Source organism: Microtus pennsylvanicus, chromosome 1, assembly GCF_037038515.1.
Source record: "Microtus pennsylvanicus isolate mMicPen1 chromosome 1, mMicPen1.hap1, whole genome shotgun sequence".
Lineage (NCBI taxonomy): Eukaryota > Metazoa > Chordata > Mammalia > Rodentia > Cricetidae > Microtus > Microtus pennsylvanicus.
Window position 1 is genome coordinate 123,712,495 of NC_134579.1, and position 20,909 is coordinate 123,733,403.

A 20,909-nucleotide genomic window follows, 5' to 3' on the forward strand; every position below is an offset into this window, starting at 1 on the left:
GTGGCTTTAAGGCAACTTTTCTACCTTTAACCTCCTCAGCATCCAGAACTCCCATCTTAGCTCAGATCACAAATATGTCTGCACTGTTGCAGTAAACACTGGCAACTTGGACCTGGTGACACTGTCACAATTTAAGAATTTTTTAATTCTAACCTTTCTCTCTTCTTTGTAGGCAGCAGCTTATTCAGGAAGCTAACTAACTTTTACTGATGGTTCAGCAATAAAATTCTAGTCTTTTCTTCTTTTTTTTATTTTTGGTTCCTTTCTCAGGAGTATGACAATAAACAATAAGTACAATAAAATTCTACCTGGTACTGTAACTTGACAAAGAGTAAGAAAAAAATTGTTTTAACACCACGGAAAGGGGGGGGGGTAAGTAATGACAACACATTTTAAAAATTTTTGCTTGTTTTTATGGGAGTCCCTCTATGTAGCCCTGGCTTTCTCTGAGTTCACTATGTAGATGAGGCTGGCCTCAAACTCAAAAAATCCACCCGCTTCTGACCTCCCAAGTGCTGGAATTAAAAGTGTGCACCTCCACATCTGGCTAAAGATTGTATTTTTTTTTTTTGAATTTTCAAGACAGGGTTTCTCTGTAGCTTTTGGTTCCTGTCCTGGAATTAGCTCTTGCAGACCAGGCTGGCCTGGAACTCACAGAGATCCGCCTGCCTCTGCCTCCCGAGTGCTGGGATTAAAGGTGTGCACCACCACCGCCCGACCAAGATTGTATTTTTAATAATGCAAAAAAGTGGTACTTATCAAAGGATTAGGGCATATGCATTTCTAACAGACAAGAAGCAGTAGTGCAACTCATAAAACCGGTCCTCTAAGATAAACGCTGTTAATTAGGCATTGAAAACCACTCAGCGGAATGTCTCCTTAAGCCTTACAAAACACACCACATGGCCAATAAACTACCTCTGATATTTGTTCTCAACTAAAATAAAATAAACAGGAAAACTATGGCTACGGTAACCTTTAATAGCAATGCAGAATGGAGACTGACAGCTGCTGGTGGCTGTGCGGCTGTGTGGCAGCTGATACTGTGCTCTGATGATGTATGTCCAAACCACTCTTAGCTTCCTTAAACACATCACTGATTCACTGTGGTCATATGCCATGATTTTTACTGACAACTACATGTGCAAATAAGTGCAAGAAAATGATTCCTGATTAGTAGCTAATAAATTCACAATCAGGGATGACTAGGGCTATTAAACAACCACAGACTGAATACCAGGATGGCTAACATAGTGACACTGTTGCTTTCTAATAGTTCAATGAACACAAACTTTTGTTTTATGAAAAAATATTATTTAAAATCTTGAATAAAATTGTATTCAGGTTATGGGGGAGGCTGACAAAGACTGCTAAAAATTCAATCCAAGATCAGCCTGAACTACAAAGGAAAACCCTGTCTCAAAATAGAAAACTAAGGAAATCAATTATGATGTCCTAACTGTAGCTAAGCTGTGACTAGAACACCCAGAGGAGCACTCTTGCATGTGGCATACTTTCCAAATGTTAAACTGTTGGCCAAACTCTAAATAAAACGACAGTATACTCCAACATATAAGCAGATAGACTCAGGGACAATGCACTATGTTAAATGTTCTAAATTTTTGCACAAAACCATTTCAGGCTTAAGTAACCAAACAAAATCAAGTACCACACAAGACAAAATAGTTCATTGTAGGATACTGGTCTCCATACTGCAAAAGCTAATAAGCCTAACCTGCTCACTAAGTACTTACAATAAGCACACTAGGATGACAACCAAATACACACTCAGACATGAGTAATCTTCTCTAGAGAAGGTCACTACAAGTGGATAGTGTGACCAGGAAAGAGAGCACAACCTTGGCACCTGTGTTGCACATTTACTGAAGCAAGTACGTTTGGTGCTACATAGTATTGTTTTGTGGCTCAGAAGCAACTGTGAATACAGAAACAAATACTATAAACACATACATTATAAGTATGTGCAAGCCAACACAACTCAAATACAACCGAGAATTGAAATAACACATAATTATAAAAAAGGAATTTCAAATATGCAGTTGAGAAAAAAACAAGAATATCTGGAAATTGCGTTACTGACCCAGCAGGTCCTTTACCACCAGTATGTTATCTAAAATGACAATCTGTGACAAGGCAAAGAAACAAAGCAAAAACACTGAAGCCAGCACACTGTTTTAGAACATGTTATTTAAGTTTAAAATCTGTGGAAAAATTCTTCAAAAAGGTAATAAAATAGTGTTAAGTTAAAAAAAATGTGTCAGTTCTTAGAGGCTAGACCATAAAAACCTTTTGTTCTATCACCAAAAATGTATCTTTTTATATACTGATTTTTTTAAAAATGTGCACTGGTGTTTTACCTGCATGTATGGAGTTACAGACAATTGTGAGCAGGCATGTGGATGCTGGGAATTGAATCTGGGTCTCTGGAAGAGTAGTCAGTGCTCTTAACCACCGAGCCATCTCTCCAGTCCCTATATACTAATTTATTTTTTAAAGAAGAAGAAAGTATAAATACAAAACTAAAACAAAAAGAATTAAAGAAAGGAGAGAGCATTGAATTAGAAGGTCTCAGCCGGGCGGTGGTGGCGCACGCCTTTAATCCCAGCACTCGGGAGGCAGAGGCAGGCGGATCTCTGTGAGTTCGAGACCAGCCTGGTCTACAAGAGCTAGTTCCAGGACAGGCTCCAAAACCACAGAGAAACCTTGTCTCGAAAAAATCAAAAAAAAAAAAATGAATTAGAAGGTCTCAGTGAATTGAGAAGACACTGAGTTTGGGGAGAAAGAAACATCTAGAACTTGTTTTCCATATACAGAAAGCCTGTATTCTACGTGACACCAGAGCTCACAAAGGACTGGAAATAGTTTGTGGTCCACTGGTTAGAGTAAAGAAACCACCCCAGAGCACAAGACCAACGTCTCTGTAAGAATCTCTGCAAGGGAGGAGCCCTTGGCAGTGGGAGCTAATCAGTCCATGCACAGTGGTGACTGTGAATGCCATGAAAACCTTAGCAAGCATCACAGGCTAAGGACAGCATAATGCCGTTTGACTACGGGAGGAATACAGCAAACATCAGCACACAGTAAAACACACAATTCACATGGCTAGGCATACAAAGAAGCAGGAAAAGATGAAATAGCCAGAAGAAAAAATAATTGGGGGAAGGTGGCTAGACAGATGGCTGAGTGGTTAAGAGCACGTGATGTTCTTACAGAGGACCTGGGTTTGGTTCCACCCATGTCAGGCAACTCATAACTCTGTATAACTCCAGCTCCTGGGATACGACATCTACTTCTGGCCTCTACACACACATTCCTACATACACACAACACATGAACTTAAAAAATTAAAAAAGTCTTTTTTTTAAAAAAAATTTGTTTATTATGTATATAGTATTCTGCCTGCATGTACGCCTGCAGGCCAGAAGAGGGCACCAGATCCCATTACAGATGGTTGTGAGCCACCATGTGGTTGCTGGGAATTGAACTCAGGACCTCTGCAAGAGCAGACAGTGCTCTTAACCATTGAGCCATTTCTCCAGCCCTAAAAAAGTCTTTAAAAAGAAAAAAGGAACATGGCTGGGCAGTGGTGGTAAATGCTTTTATTTATTTATTTATTTTAAAAAATATTTATTTATTTATTATGTATACAATATTCTTTCTGTGTGCATGTCTGCAGACCGGAAGAGGGCACCAGACCTCATTACAGATGGCTGTGAGCCACCATGTGGTTGCCGGGAATTGAACTCAGGACCTTTGGAAGAGCAGGCAATGCTCTTAACCACTGAGCCATCTCTCCAGCCCTGGTAAATGCTTTTAATCCCACCACCCAGGAGGCAGTGGGTCTCTGTGTGTTTGAGGTCAGCCTGGTCTACAGGGCATGGACAGCCAGAGCTACACAGAGAAACTCTGTCTAAAAACAAACAAATGATTTGCCGGGCGATGGTGGCGCACGCCTTTAATCCCAGCACTTGGGAGGCGGAGGCAGGTAGAGCTCCATGAGTTCGAGGCCAGCCTGGTCTACAAGAGCTAGTTCCAGGACAGGAGCCAAAAGCTACGGAGAAATCCTGTCTCGAAAAAACAAACAAACAAACAAATGAGCATGACGTGTAAGTGAGCAAACCAGAGCTCAATTCAGTACACACCTGTAATCCCCCAAATCAGGGAACCAAGGCAGGAGGAGCTTATGCCTATACAATGACACACCATCTTAAATACAAAAGCACCATCCAAAAACTGCCTTAAGATAATTCCAGTGCCAGCATTGAGCTCCCTCAGAATCACAGGCAGCCTGGAGTGGGGGCACACCTTTCTACTGTGCCCCATTTTCTGCTCAACATAGAGACCAAGCTTGTGTAATGCTATTTTAGTTCCTAGTTACTGATGATTACTCCCATCCTCCCCAAGACAGGGTTTCTCTGCCTCCCAAGTGCTGGAACTAAAGACGCATGACATCACACCCAGCTTACAGGTGATTCTTAAATCACTAAAGTAACCTAAACAAGAACATTAATTAAAAAAAAAAGCTGAAAGGCAAAGACAGATCTACATGAGTTCAAGGCTAGCCTGGTCTACATAGTGAGTTTCAGGACAGCCAGGGCTACAAAGAGAAACCTTGTCTCCAAAAATAAGCAAAAAAATGAAGAGAGAAAATAAAAGAGAGAATATGTAACAAATATGAAGACATAATAACTAACTCCAGGCTAGAGAGACACTCAGAAGTTAAATTCAAGTGTTGCTCTTCCAGAAGATCTAAGTTAAGTTCCCAGCACCCAGGTCAAAAGATTCCCCACCACCTGTAGCTCCAGTTCCAGGGGATCCGACTCCCTTCTCTGGCCTCTGTAGGCACCTGCACTCATAAGCATACACTTTCAAACACACACACATAATTAAATATAATTCTTAAAAAAAAAACTCATGTTAAGGGAAAAAGGGTAGGACAGAAATTTTTCAAAAGAGGAAAAAAATCAAATACAATTGTATTAAATAATTACACTAAATGTAAGTTCATTATTTTCTTCAATTAAGAGGTAATGAAGATTGTGCAGTGGCATAAAATGGTTGATGTTGGTAAGACCACAAAGTAGGGGCAAAGACTACCAAATCAGTCAACAAACAAGAGCCAACCATCCAGAAATAATCTGAATATAAAGATAGATACTTTATTGAACTTGGAAAGTTGGAAAAAATAAATGAACAAAATACCAAAAAAAATTCTATAATAACCAAGAGGTGAGCATATAGGATCATACCTGTAATCCCATCACTTGGGAGGTTGAGACAGAGAACTTCAATGAGTTCAAGGATACACTGGGAGGCACAGTGAATTAATTCCAGGTCAGCCACTGTGAGTTGCAATACAAGATTGTCTCAAAACCAAGAAACTAACCAAGAACAGAGAGTCCTATGAAATACCAAAAGCAACAGCCCACCTTTAATTCCTCCACTCAGGAAGCACACAAAGAATCGAATTCAAGGTCACCACAGCTACCTAGCACATTTAAGGTCAGTTTAGACTTCAAGGTTGCCTCCAAAACCAAACTACTTACCCCACAAGTCTCCTGTCACAAAACAAAACACCCAACCAAGAGACTGAGTCTCTACAGAGCTCACAATTGACTCAATACCAAACTGGTTACTATCCATTCATTTGCTGACTATCTCTTGACACTACTTTTAAAACAAGATTCATTTTAATTATTTAATATAAATAAATTTAATAATTAAATTTGGATATAATATACAAATAATACATCCTCAACAATCTTTCAATTCTTATATCAGTTTGTTATCTGTGGTATAACTGAAATAAACAACCACAACAGCTCTGTCAGGACCAAGACCGAAGCTGTGCTTAATACCTGTGAGAGAGAAGCACTGCCGGCCCAGGGTTGTTTTCCATAAACGGCTCTGAATGAGTCTTATTTCCTCCTGTAGCGTAATTTTCACATGTCATATATTCTGAAATAAGCTACAGCTAAGTATCTGTCACATGGACAGGTAAAATTGCAGGCACATGCAATTTACCTTTGTGATTACCCTAGAGTAGACTTTAGGGAAAAGGAGCGACATCCTGTTTCTTTTTTACCACCTCCAAAACTACATGCCTAAGCTGAATCTGATGAGCCAAGTTTATTATCTCATTCTTTATCACCCACTTAGAATTTAATTTTGTGTCCTTAGATTTGATACAAAAAAGAGAATATAAGAGTAAGGTGGGTGCCCATTAAAATCCCAGCAAAATTCTTCACAGACCTCGAAAGAACGTTACTCAACTTCATTTGGAAAAGCAAAAAATCCAGGATAGCCAAAACAATCCTAGGCATCACAATTCCTGACTTCAAACTCTACTACAGAGCTACAGTACTGAAAACAGCCTGGTATTGGCATAAGAACAGACAGGAACCGAATAGAAGACCCGGATATCAAGCCACACATCTTAGAACACCTGATTTTTAACAAGGAAGCAAAAAATATCAAATGGAAAAAAGAAAGCATATTTAACAAATGGTGCTGGCATAGCTGGATATTAACATGTAGAAGAATGAAAAATAGAACCATATCTATCACCATGCACGAAACTCAAGTCCAAATGGATCAAAGACATCAACATAAAGCCAGCCACACTGAACCTTATAGAAGAGAAAGTGGGAAGTACACTTGGACACATCAGCACAGGGAACCACTTCCTAAATACAACCCCAGGAGCACAGACACTGAGAGAAACAATTAATAAAATGTGACCTCCAGAAACTGTAAAGCAAAGGACACGGTCAACAAGACAAAACGACAGCCTACAGAGTGGGAAAAAGATCTTCACTAACCCCACATCAGACAGAGGTCTGATCTTCAAAATATACAAAGAACTCAAGAAATTGAACACCAAAAGATCACATGAATACAGACCTAAACAGAGAACTCTCAACAGAGGAATCTAAAATGGCTGAAAGACACTTAAGGAAATGTTCAATATCTTTAGTCATCAGAGAAATGCAAATCAAAACAACTCTGAGAAGCATCTTACACCTGTAAGTATGGCCAAGATCAAATGATGACAACTTATGCTGGAGAGGTTGTGGGGGAAAGGGAAACACTTCTGCATTGTTGGTGGGAATGCAAGCTGGTACAACCGCTTTGGATGTCAGTGTGGTGATTTCTCAGAAAATTAGGAAACAACCTTCCTCAAGACCCGATAATAATACCACTTTTGGGTATATATTCAAAGGATGCTCAATCGTGCCACAAGGACATGTGCTCAACTATGTTCACAGCAGCTTTGCTTGACATAGCCAGAACCTGGAAACAATCTAAATGCCTCTTGGTCGAACAATGGATAAGAAAAATGTGGTACATTTACACAATGGAGTACTACACAGCAGAAAAAAATAACGACAGCTTGAATTCTGCAGGAAAAATTGATGGAACTAGAAAACATTATTTTGAGTGAGGTAACCCAGACACAGAAAAACAATTATCACATGTACTCATTCATAAGTGGTTTTTAAACATAAAGAAAGCCACCCTACAATCCACAATCCCAGAGAACTTAGACAACAATGAGGACACTAAAAGAGACTACATGGGAAGTAGAAAGTAGAAAAAGACAAGATCTCCTGAGTAAACTGGGAGCATGGGGACCTTCTGGGAGGATTGAAGGGGGGAGGGGAAAGGCAGGGAGGGGAGCAGAGAAAAATGTAGAGCTCAATAAAAAATATATTAAAAATAAAAGAGGGGCTGGAGAGATGGCTCAGTGGTTAAGAGCACTGGCTGCTTTTCCAAAGGTCCTGAGTTCAATTCCCAGCAACCACATGGTGGCTCACAACCATCTGTAATGAGATCTGGTTCCCTTTCCTGGCACCATGCTGGCCGAATACTGTATACATAATAAATAAATATTAAAAAAAAATGAGTAAGGTGTGGTGGTACAGACAGACCTATAGTCTCAGCATAAGGAAAAGCTGACACAGGAGGATCCCATTCCTGGAGAGACTAGTTTAGTGGCTCATTCTTGTAATCCCACCATGTCAAAGGCTGAGGCAATAAGAATACCCAGAGTCTGGAGCCAGCCTGGGCTAATGGGAAAGAGCTAGGTTAGCCTGAGCAACAGCGTGAGATCCTGTTGAAAAACAAACAAACAAACAAATAAATCCCCACAATTCTTACAAGAGGCAAGTGTAGGAAAAGAGCATTCTCTCTTTGGGGGAATGAGGACAGTGAGAAGGAAAACTTTAAAGCGACTGTATAAAAGACCTAGAAAGCAACAGGACACAACCATGACCTAAGTAAGACTGTGGCCCCGCTAAGTTAGTAAGGGTTAAATACACACATGCCATATCACAGCACTGTTTTAATTTACCCTTTCTGGATAATAATGATTAAACAGGAAAGAAGTATAAGTTAAAAGAGAAAACTTCAGAGTCTTTAAGGTGGCTCAGCAGGTAAAGTGACCTGGATTCAGTCCTTGGAATCCACATGGTGGAGAATGAACCCAGTCTACAAAGTTACCACCAACTTCCACATGTGTATATTGCTGTGTACACACACACACACACACACACACACACACACACACACACACAGAGAGAGAGAGAGAGAGAGAGAGAGAGAGAGAGAGAGAGAAACACATATGTCCCACAAAATAATAAAATATAGTAAACAAATTTATTTAGTTTTTTGAGAACAGGTCTCACTATGTAGCTCTGGCTGTCTTAGAACTCACTATCTAGGGCTGGAGAGATGGCTCAGCAGTTAAGAGCACTGGCTGCTCTTCCAGAGGACCCAGATTCAATTCCCAGCACCTACATGGTTGCTCACAACTATCTGTAACTCCAGTTTCAGAGGATCTGAAACTCACACAGGCATACATTCATGGAAAATAAAATAAAATAAATAACAAAATAAAAATTAAAAAAGAAAGGAAAAAGAACTCACTATCTAGATCTAGCAGGCTGGCCTCACACAGACCCATTTGCCTCTGAGTTCTGGAATTAAAAGCATGCACCACCATTCCTGGCTTTAGAAAACAACTTTTAGGGGCTGGAGAGATGGCTCAGAGGTTAAGAGCACTGACTGCTCTTCCTGAGGTCCTGAGTTCAATTTCCAGCAACCACATGGTGGCTCACAACCATCTGTAATGAGATCTAATGCCCCCTTCTGGCGAGTAGGCATATATGCAGACAGAACACTATATACATAATAAATAAAAATAAATGTTTTAAAAAAAAGAAAACGACTTTTAAAAGAAGATATTTAGAAACAGAAAACAAACAAAAAACAACCCAGCTGAGTGGTGGTGGAGCACTGAGGAGGCAGTGGTCAGAGCCAGTCTGGTCTACAGAGTAGGTTCCAGGATGGCCAGGGCTATAGAAAGTCCCTGAAACTAGATAAACACGGTTATTTAATTTAGCACAAGTAACATTTTAAAGGGAAATGAGATTGTAAGACCATATTTATTCAAAAGTCAGATGTAAAGAGGTTGAATTTTATATTCAAGCAATTGAAAACAATATCACTAAAGATAATACAACCAAACCTAGGGGCAACATAATGAAGACCAAGTGACAGAGGCTAGATGAATACACTAAACATTCCCCATTAAGTTTCTATACAACTCTTAGATAATAGCTACAATAATTTAAAGAAAAATAAACTCTAAGCTTAAACTACAAGGAAAACAAAACAATGCCTTTTCTCTTTCCAAAATCTAGTTCTTCCTCCTGTCTTCAAACACACAACTCTCTCTCTTACTCAGAGTGAAAACCAACCCTTTATGGCCCCGCTGGTGCTCCTCTCTCCTTTCTTGGTTCTCTCAAGAGGTCTTTACACCTTCACTGTCCAGCCCGCCTGCAGCCTCACCGCACTGCTCTCATCTCCCCAGCACACTTCCACTAAGGACTTCCTCTGCGAAGTCAATGGTCTGTTTTTCACCCCCTCGGAATCCAGTTTTTTACTGTCCTGCCCCTAAAACTCCCTTTCCTAATCCCTCTACCTCACACAGGCTTCCGATTCTTCTCCCTCCTGTTTCTCACAGTTAAGTTTCCCAAGTGTTCTGAGTGTCTCCTATTTTTGCCCTCACTCAGTTAATGATCTTATCTCTCTCTAGCCTTTGGCTCACTGCTGGCTAACTGGGCTTGTGGTACCAGACAGCATTGCTAAAAATGTTTGCACTAACCAAGTCAAAGATAAGAAAATTTGTTCTTTATAATTCTTACTTCTAAGATTTTTTATGAACATTTCTGAGAAATGGGTTTAAATGTGTGGATGTTTAGATATCAAAAAAGAGCTATGGATGGCAGTAAAATATTTTCTTTAAAAAAACATAAACAAGGCCTGAAGATTTAATCAAGTTTTGAAGGTAAAGTTAGATGGCATGGAGGTCAAATTAAGACAAGATTACAACAAAACAAAGTTGGGCACAAAACTCAGAATGCCTGTGTAGACAGGTTGAAGAAACAATGGACAAAATTCTATCAGGCATGTCCTATTTAGGTCAAGAGTGAGGTTTAGGTCTGCTGCTAGATGGAGGGAAGTGGGTGTGCCTTCAGACTGTGGGTAAGGAAACAGATAAGAAACTGGTAAAGCCTTGCCCTGGCTTTAGAAGAGTGGAAAACTTACCTCCCTGTGCATTACAGAGAAATACAGGGAAAGCCCAATTGCCCTGAAAGGACCCAAATAATTATTGCATGAAAATATATGTAACCTTATGATTTCTCTTCTGCTGCGATCTGCAGGGGTGGACAATGAAACCTGACTACTCAGACTAAGTCAGTAGCAATTTACAAGTCATTCTACTTTTTTTTTTGGTAGTTATAATTGTTTTACATTTCCAGCGCTCAACCTTTTGATCATTATTAGTTCACAAAAGAACTTTTGAAGATATTTTCCTTTAACTGCTCCACATATGAAAATTTAACATTATACACATAACACTCTTCTCTTTACAAGCTGAATGTAAGTGTGGGATATTCATCCAAGAGGGTAATGTTTGAATCCCTTTAAATCATGAATATGGGATCCTATTTTGAACGTATATCCTAAAACATAATTTATAACAATACATTCTGTAATGTAGATACATTTTAATTTAGATGATCTTATGATTATTATCAATTAAAACTAGTTTATTTTTTTTTCTGGGTTTGCTTTTTATATGTGACATTTAGGCTGTGCTAGCTTGGACAAAGGTCACCTGGTGAGTGCTTTCTCTCCCGTCTGAGGCTTTTTATTATTGTTTTTATTGATCTAGATATTTTTCTCTGCTCCCCTCCCCTTCTACCTTTTCCTATGATCCCCACACTTCCAATTTACTCAGGAGATGTTATCTTTTTCTACTTCCCATGTAGATTAGACATTCTACTTCTATCATCATTTCTGATAAAGTGGACATCTCAAGAGTTTAAATGTTGGTAAGACTCAACAACAACAACAACAACAACAACAAAAAGCATTCCTATCCTGAAGAACTGTATGGAGCCTACCAGAATCTAACAAATAACTGTAGGAAACAGAGAGCATCTCACAGACCCTCTGCAGCCCCGCAGAGGACCCATAGAAGCACTGTGGTGGTGGTGCTCAGTAGTTAGTGCCTGAGGCATCACACTGCACCTGAGATACAGCTAAGTCATGGGTATGAGAGGTAAAAGTCACTCTCAAACTATATAGATTTCCAAGAGCAGAATTCTGTCTTAGGGTTTCAAGCTGAAAAGCAGTAAGGCAGCCAGCTTCTGAGTGGTCGCTTCATGCAGGGGACTCACAGTGAAAACAACTAGGAGATATGTCTGGATGGGGGGCGGGCAGCCATCAATACTCAATTCCCAAAAGGCTTTATAATTTTTTCTACAAGTTAGAATAAATCCTACAAACAAGGAAAACAAAATCAAAACTTTTCTGAAGGTTTCTAGCAGGCAATGCAGTAACTAGTCTAAACGTTTTTGGTTTTCTTAAGCTATAACAGGGGCTCCATCAGTAAGCAAGATTATCTTCTTTAAGACACAGACCTAATTACAGTGATTACCAAAGGTCCTAGGAACTAACTGCAGAATTCTTCCCTATAAAACTGAATTTGTTTACCTGGGAGTCCCTTGGGATACCTAAAAGATTAAAATGTTAAGGCAGTCTGCTTCTAACTCCTTAAATTTAGAAAAATGTGATATAGAAACTCCAAGTTACAGATACACCTCAGTTTATTTTTTTTTAAATATTTATTTATTTATTATGTATACAATATTCTGTCTGTGTGTATGTCCACACACCAGAAGCGGGCACCAGACCTCATTACAGATGGTTTGTGAGCCACCATGTGGTTGCCGGGAATCGAACTCAGGACCTTTGGAAGAGCAGGCAATGCTCTCAACCACTGAGCCATCTCTCCAGCCCCCACATCTCAGTTTATAGAATCACATAAAACCAGTATCTTAACTTCTAAGAAAGAACCACTAAACTTTAACAACAAAGCTGGTGGTGGTGGCACATGCCTTTAAAACCCCCAGCACTCAAGGCAAAGGCAGAGGAATCTCTAAGTTCAAGGCCAGCTAGAGGGCGACACAGAAAACCCTGTCTCAAAAAATCAAAACAAAATGAAACAAACAAAAAACTAAAAAACATTTTAAAGATTATAGTACTCTAAAAAACTGTACTCATAGCTTATTGTCAGGAAAATAAATTATTTAAATGTTCAGATGTCAATACCCAACTAAGGCAACACTTTGTCAGTTACTTTTAAAATATTCTTCCACCTCAGGAGTAGGTGGTGCAAGGTTCTAATTCCAAACTCTGGAGACAGCGGCAGGTGAACCAGTGAGTTCCAGACTAGGTCTACAAAACAAAACATGTTTCATTTTTTTTTTAATTTTGTATGAAATGGTTTGAAGAAACAGGTAAGAACAAAGAAACTTAGTAATGGGGCTGGAGAGATGGCTCAGAGGTTAAGAGCAATGGCTGCTCTTCAGGAGGTCCTGAGTTCAATTCCCAGCAACCACATGGTGGCTCACAACCATCTGTAATGAGATCTGGTGCCCTATTCTGGCCTACAGACATACATGGAGGCTGAACACTGTGTACATAATAAATAAATCTTTTAAAAAAAGAGTTTAAAAAAAACAAAAAGAAGAAACAGCGATTTATCGATGTTACTGACATTACTATCAGACAGAGAGCAGCATGACATCTCACACTACAGTGGCCATCTGTAAAGGAAATGAACACATAAAAATGTCTCCAGTTTCTTTTCCCTCAAAGACTTCATAATAAAATTGAGAAGTGATTTAAAAACGAACTTAAGGTGTAAACTTTGTTTAATTTTAGCTTAAATTTCGTATTATCCAAATCATATCATATTATAGCACTTTAAGCTATAGGCAAAAAAGTTTGAGTAACTCAGTCTACAGCACTCCATGTTTTACACTATGTTCTGAAAAAGGTACAGCTGCTAAAAAGTGATGCTCAGAACACATACAATAACCGAAATCAGAACTGACCTCCAGTGGCTCTGGAGATCTGTTTCTTTTTCCTTCTCTGCACACGACCAAGGCCACAGACCACCTGACTTAATGGCATGCTGCTCTACAATCTGTCTGATTGTAGACAGGACAGACAGAAACATTCTCATTCATCTGATCAGGAAATTCTACCACCTACCTACTACAGGGCGAGAACTCAACAGAGCATAGAAACTTACCCTTCTGTAAGGTGTTTTGTTTATCGTCTCTCATCTCTCAGAGAGAACTGTACCAAGGAACTGGAATTTTATCCCAACTCTGGCCAAAAATCACTAGTCTAGGACTCCATAATCTTAGATAATGAGAAGGCCACTCAGAAAAACTGTCATCCAAAGAGGAGTACAATCCAGGAACTCAATGACAAAAGACACTGCAAAATGACAGTGGGAGCACAGAAGACAGACTCCGTGTTTTTTTTTTTTTAGTCACTAACCAGATTGTTTTTTTTATTAAAGCCTTATTTTACTTCTAAACACAACTGCCTAGCAAAAGCCTTCCATCTCTCTCTCACATACTCACAACCTCCTCTGCCACCTCCCTAAGCTCCTAAACTTTTATGTTTACAGCTTGTTTGCTCTTCTTTTTCGTTCTCTTTTCTTCGGGTCTTTCTCTGTGGCCCCTGGCTGTCCTGGAACTAACTGGCTGTGTAGACCATGCTGGCCTCCAGCTCACAGCTCTCTCTGCCTGAATTACTAGATTGTTAATATCACTGTCAAACAGTCTTGACTCTGAGGCCTTTTATGGTTTGTATGGTTTTATGGTTTGTTTGTATGTGGAATGTGTGCACATATATGAGTATGTGCATCTCAGTACCAGCATTCAAATGTAGCACAGGACAATTTTGTGGAACCAGGTCTCTTCTTCCATATATATGTTGCTTCAGTAACAAGCTCAGGTGGACAGACTTATGAAACAGTCAGCCATCTCATCAGCCCTACCTTACACTCTTTGGGTCATAATTTTTTTTTCCCTTTATAATCCTCAAAACATGAGCACACAAAAAATACAAAATAAATCACCATGCTAGTTCTTTGGTAATGAGACTCACTAGAATGTTTCAGGAAAATAGCCTTCTCCCTACAGAAACAGGAAGCCAAGCACAACCAACTATTAGCAGGTTCGAGTGCAATCCCACACAAGGATTGCATTGATTTCAAGAGCCCAGTTGGGGTTTCTCACAGTACTTACACTGAAACAACTACTCTTAAGTATACACTGGGCAAGTGTTTCCCTTTAACCTTCAATTTGTGTTTTTGCATGCATTCTTTTACTTCCTCAGTGTGAGTAGAAAGGATAGAAACGGGACCTTGCAGTTAATTCATGATGCGGATCCTTGTGAAATTGGGATGTAGCTCAATTGGTAACTACTTGCCTAGCACGAATGAGTAAAACTCTGGGTCTAATCCCAGCACTTGGTGAACCAAAGGCAACGCATGTGCCTGTACTCACTAAAGAGGAATGGCTAAGATCAGGGGTTCAAAGTCAGTCTTAGCTACGTGAAGAAAATCCGGATGTCCCTATCAACTATTTTAATTTCTTCTGCTAACGGGTTTCATTTCACACTTTAAGAGAGAGTAGTGTTGCAGGCTTGCCACCCCAGCATCCAGCAGACAGGAAGACAGTGAGTTCAAGGTCAACCTGAAATCATAATGTACTCCAGGTCAATCTGGATGCTACAATGAGAGCTTGTCTCAGAAAGACAAAGTATGATGCTCCATACTCTAAACACGATGGGACATCAGGAAAGCTAGTAGACAGGAGTCCTCCAGTAGTCCCTTCCCTACCAAACATGAGATAAACTGAAGAGCTGCCGTCACATGATCACACGGTATTTACCACTGGGCAGAAGCTATGTGCCAGAGGTGCATGGGGCACCAGAGGACAAAGGTTAGTGTGACATGGTCGTCTCTCTGAAAGTTCAGTGAGCAGGCTGTTTTTACACAAGAAATAGAAGGGGTGACTGCAGGCAGGATCACAAGTATTAAAAATAAAAAGACCATCATCAGGAGTGAGCAGAAAACCCTTTACAGCAAATGGAACTTGAGTCAGCCCCCTTGAGTGACACAATTTTCTAGGAAACAAGCATGGACAAGAAAGCAGAACCATATGGCCTTATAGGCAGAGTTTAATTTTTAAATTTTATTACAAAAAATTTAAACATGCACAAATCAACCGAATAAAATAACAAACACGTGAGATCACAGCATTTACCAATCTTGTTTTATATATAACTCACATGTCACATCTTATAAGCATATTTTTAAGTAGTACATTCCTTCTGTACTTTCTCAGACAAATGCACAGATCATAGTAGATTTTCCCTAAATGCAGAATACAAATAGTCAAACGCAATTTTGTTTGCAAAAAATCATTTTTTATGTATCTGTATAATCCAAGAATGACAAAAGATACTGCAAAAGACAGAAAACCCCCAAATTCAGCTTACATGTAGGTGCAGAATCCCGCCAACACATAGGTATTTCTGTGAGATGTGTAAAGTGGCAAGAGAACTCATAGGCCTCACACTCAGGACGCTCCACTCAGCATCCTCAGCATGTTTGTTTCTCTGAAAAAAGGGACGATCTTCCCACCTTAGAGACAAGAGGGAAGTGAACTGCTGCTTGCTAAACACTGTATGTTTAGTTTTTTGTCCCCTGGTTGGGAAGAATCATAAAACGGGTAGAAGCCTAACTTCCCCATGCTCTCTCAAGATGCTGTGAACTGTCTGCACCTGAAAACATGCTAGAAAGGAGAGGCTGAGCATCCTGATGGCAAGGCAAATCAACAGAGCTGAGACCTAAGCGAATATGTCAAGAGACTATGTCTTTTTTTTGGTTTTTCGAGACAGGGTTTCTCTGTGGCTTTGGAGCCTGTCCTGGAACTAGCTCTTGTAGACCAGGCTGGTCTCGAACTCACAGAGATCCGCCTGCCTCTGCCTCCCGAGTACTGGGATTAAAGGCGTGCACCACCGCCGCCCGGCGAGACTACGTCTTGTAGATAAAGGCTCAGCCTTCGCGAAGTAGTCTCTCCTTAACCAGTAGGGCCTATGAGCAGCAAAGGAAGACACTTCAACTTTCTGTGTTTATAGGTAGGGTTAGGTGTGTGCCACCATGCACTGCAGCTTCCCTATTTCCTGACCATCATGATATTTTTCAAAAAACCCACAGCCTTTTCACAAAATAGTCAAAAAACAAAACAAAAAGCCACAAGAAAGCAGCCATAAGGGTTCGTGGTGCAGGACCCCTCATTGGCAGCATCGCTATCCCGATCATCTTCACTTCCTAATCCATCCTCTCCTCAGGACAGCAAAGTGTAGCCGCGTGTCCCACACCACCTGCCCCTCGCTGCGGCCCCAAACTATCAATTAGTCTGTCCTTTTAAAACACAACTGTAATCAACCAAAACCTAACTTTGCTTTTAGTTATCTCCTCTCTGTCTCTCGGCTACCTTCTTTCTGAGGCTGTATACACATCGCTGAAGTTTGCATTATTAAATTATCTTCAATCACGGTGAGTTCCTGACTTACTAAAGCCATTCCTTGTTTTCATCTATAACCCGTTTCTTTCATGGTCTCCCTACGACGATCATTATAATTTTGACACTTGACGGTTTGTTCTGTGCTTTGTTAAGTGCCCACTTAATCCGCACAGGCTGTAAGAAAGGCAATTCTTGTACTTTCTATACTTGAAAAGTGAGGAAGGACTCACTTTTCCAATGACCAAACGAAGTGAACCTTCAACTCTGCTCCAGGGAAAGTCTACAGCTCTGTTACAGACCACAAGTGCTTCAAACCTCCTCCAGCCTCTCCAGACTGCAGCCAGGCTTCCCGCCCCACACCTCCCATCCAACTCTTTTCTCACCCCCAAGCCACTGCTTGCTCTCAGCTACACCATCTCCACTCGTCCCGAATACAATTAGCCTCCCTTACTGCAAACACTCCACACCTCTGCACACCCTCATCCCCCCAAAAACTTGGCACTCCCTCATCAGGACACATTTGTCACCCCAGTAAACTCCAAGCCTGTGTTTCAGTCCCTGGACGTGCTGAAAAGTCCCACAGAAAGGGACTTGACATGCATACCCTCCATCACGGTAATCGACCTAGAACAGGAGCACACTTCGAAGCCCTCCAGCAGAGTACCAACCCTTACAAAGACTGCCCATGCCCCACTGCTACCAACGACTTCCTTTCCAGAATGTGGTCATCCCAACAGACTCCCCTCCGCGGTGCAAGGCTCTCTCCGCGCAGGGCCTCTGCCCACCGTGGAGGCGGCCGCTCCACCTACCACCACTAGCAAGTTGTGCCTCTTACCACCTGTTCTCGCCAGAGTGGGGTACATCTTTACCCGGGCCCGCCTCTGCCCACCCTCTCCAGTCCCTCCGGCCCGCCAACACCCGCGCCAGTCGGTTCCGCCGTGCCGCTCGGATGCCCGCCCCTCCCCCGGGCCCCGAGGACGCCAGCCGCCCGCACCCCGACCCTGCACGCACCTGCGGCCCGGCCCCCCCAAGCCCGCACTCACCACGAATAGGTCTGCTCCGCCATGGTGCTGCCTCTCTCGGGGCTCCGCGGCTCGCTCGGCCGGCGGCAGAGGGCGCGGCCGGGGGCCCGGAGGCTCGCTCGCACGGCGGACGGGCACTCGGGCTCCGACGGGACTCCGACGGGCCCCGCTCCCTGGGCCCCGGCGCGGGCCGGGCTCCGCGCTCGGCCTCGTCAGCCGCGGCGGCGGCGGCGGCTCCGCTGCGGCTCCAAACCCAACATGGCGGCGGCGGCGGCGGCGGCGCGGAGAACAAGGGCCCGGGGTGGGCGAACGGCAGCTCGGGCCCGCGCTCAGTGCGTGCCGGGCCGCGGGAGCGCCGCGCTCGAGCGGCGGCGGCGGCGGCCGGGGGACATGGCCGGCGGCGGCGGCAACGGCTGAGGGGGGCGCTAGGCGGTGAGGCGAGGCCGCTCGGAGCACACCCGCCGAGGGAGGAGGGAACGGGCGGGGGAGAGCCCGGGCCGCGCGTCACGTGCCCAAAACACGCTCACGTGACCCTCGCGCCCCGCCTCTCGCGCGCGGCCCATGCGCGGAGCGCTCGGCCGGCCTCGAGGCCACCGTTGGCAGCAGCCGCGTGCTAGGCCCTGGTGCTCGTCGTTCGGCTGCCACTCAACTGTCAGCCTTCCATCAACAGTCCGTTGGCCTGGGTCCTCAACTGCCTGTCAGCTGTCATGGGGTGGGCCGCGCGCTGCGTTCCCTCGTGGGTTTCGGTCAATATCCCACGCGGTGCCTGGTGCCAAGTCAGATGCTACATGTTTGTCTTCATAGAATCGACCAGCAGAGCCTTGTTGGGTGACAGCTAGGCGTCAGCTCCTTCACCTGGGCCTTTGTCCTTGCAGATACACAGATACATTCTCAGGGAGGAGGCATGAGTTGTTCAAGCCGACCAAAGCACGAACGTTATTTCAGAGTTATGAAGCTATTAATAGAATAAGGGTACAGAGACTAAAGGAGAGGTGCAGGCTACCTAGGTAGGATGGTTGGGCATTGCTCAGTTGGTAGAGTGCTATGTGAGACCCTGTCTGGAAAAAAAAAAGCCAGGTCTCGTGGTGCAAGCCTTTTGCCCCAGGCTTCTGAGCACAGCCTGGGCAGGACTCGAGAGCCACCTGTCAATGTACAGCCCCGAGTGGGAGCCAAGATACCATTTCCTCCCCGGGCCGCAGCAAGGAGCGCCGACACCCAGTTCCTGGGCCAAACCCCATGTTACGACCTTTGCCACCCATACCATGTCCCCCAGGTGAAAGGCTCAAGAAACTGGAACTGGGTCGGGGTCGGACCTCAGGCTCTCGTCCTAGAGGCCCCCTTCGAGCAGATCATGGGGTTCCCTTGCCTGGCTCACCGCCCCCAACTGTGGTTCTGCCTCTCCCATCCCGGACCAATTTAGCCTGTTCCAAGTCTTTAATCCCAACAGAGTTAGGTTGGGGCAGGGGTGGGAGGTGGGGAGGGTGTGTGTGGGGGAGGTGCAGGCCGATCTCTTACAGACTTCAAAGCAAGCCAAGACTACATAGAGGCACACGTTAGCAAATAAATAGGTAAATAAATGAATGAATAAGAAAGACAAGGAGAAAAGTGAAAGCCATATGTCTAAATAGAAGGGTATCTGAGAAAGCTACATAGTATATGTTTCTGATCACATGGCATTCTGGAAAAATAACTATGGAAACAGTAAAAAGTCACTGGTCATCAGGGGCCAAAGGGACAAACAGAGGACTTTTAAAGCAACAAAACTAATACCAGAACTGCAGAAGTCAGGGTAGGCAGAGCAAAAGATCAGGGTCATTCTCGGCTGTACAGGGAATTTGACAGAGTTTAAGGCCAGGCTCATCAAATGATGCCTTGTTGAAAGAAAGAACAGAACAAAAAAAGAAGAAGGAGGAGGAGGAGGAGGAGGAGGAGGAAAAGAAAAAAGAAACTGCCACAGATATAAACTTAACAGATCAGACAGCAACTTCTGGAGCGCCTTAGGAAAAATGGGATGGTGCAATAAACTGAACCCCCACCCACCCACTTCCCCTTGGGCTTACCAACAGAAACATTTTGGCAAGATTGTGGCACCAAACAAGACCCAGAAATGGGAATGTCAGGGCTGAGCTTGGAGCCTGGCAGGGGAAAGATTTGTGTTATAGGCTGTTGACTGAAGACACTAACATCGTGGGTTGAGGCCAGGCTTTGAAGGGCCTCCCTAGGACTCCTCCTCTGTTATTGTGCTTGTGAATGAAAGTGATCAGGTTCCAGAGACATGGTTGGCTAAAAAGCACACTACTCTTCCTGTAGGTCCCCTTTCTCTCTCCCTTCACAAAGCAAGGCTCGCACATCCTGGATCCAGGCTCACCCAGTGTTAGGCCAGGCTGTAACTCTGCTCCAGTTTCCCAGGGGGCGGGGCCCAGGCTTACAAGGAACGCCAACACCCCGAATCTACCTCCAAAAAGATCACTTGGACATTACCCATACAGCTGCTGCTTGCCTGTTCCCCAAGGGGAAGCCTTTCATAAGATGGCCAAATACACTGTTTCTGCAAGCTTTCTACCTTCCTCCTTTCCCCCAATATCTAGGTGACCGACCCCTCCTGAGTGTCAGCAGAGAGAAAGCCCAAGAAAAGTTGTCAGGAGGGTTCAATAAAACCGCTTTTTTTTTTTTTTTTTGGTTTTTCGAGACAGGGTTTCTCTGTGGCTTTGGAGCCTGTCCTGGAACTAGCTCTTGTAGACCAGGCTGGCCTCGAACTCACAGAGATCTGCCTGCCTCTGCCTCCCGAGTGCTGAGATTAAAGGCATGCGCCACCACTGCCTGGCTAAAACCGCTTTTCTAACCACTCAAAAAGGTACCAGCCTCCAAGCATCTGCTAAGCCATGAACCCCATAGG

The 20,909-nt window shown here is 43.1% G+C and overlaps 1 protein-coding gene across 1 annotated transcript in view; it reads right to left on the bottom strand.

The window, feature by feature from the left end:
- Positions 1-18,507, bottom strand: part of Sppl3 (signal peptide peptidase like 3) — a 96,907-nt gene extending 78,400 nt beyond the window's left edge. The window contains exon 1 of the mRNA XM_075982600.1: positions 18,035-18,507. Within this exon, the coding sequence (XP_075838715.1) occupies positions 18,035-18,057 (23 nt within the window). The 5' untranslated portion in view covers positions 18,058-18,507. The remainder of the gene's footprint in view (positions 1-18,034) is intronic.
- Between the last annotated feature and the right edge of the window lie 2,402 nt (positions 18,508-20,909).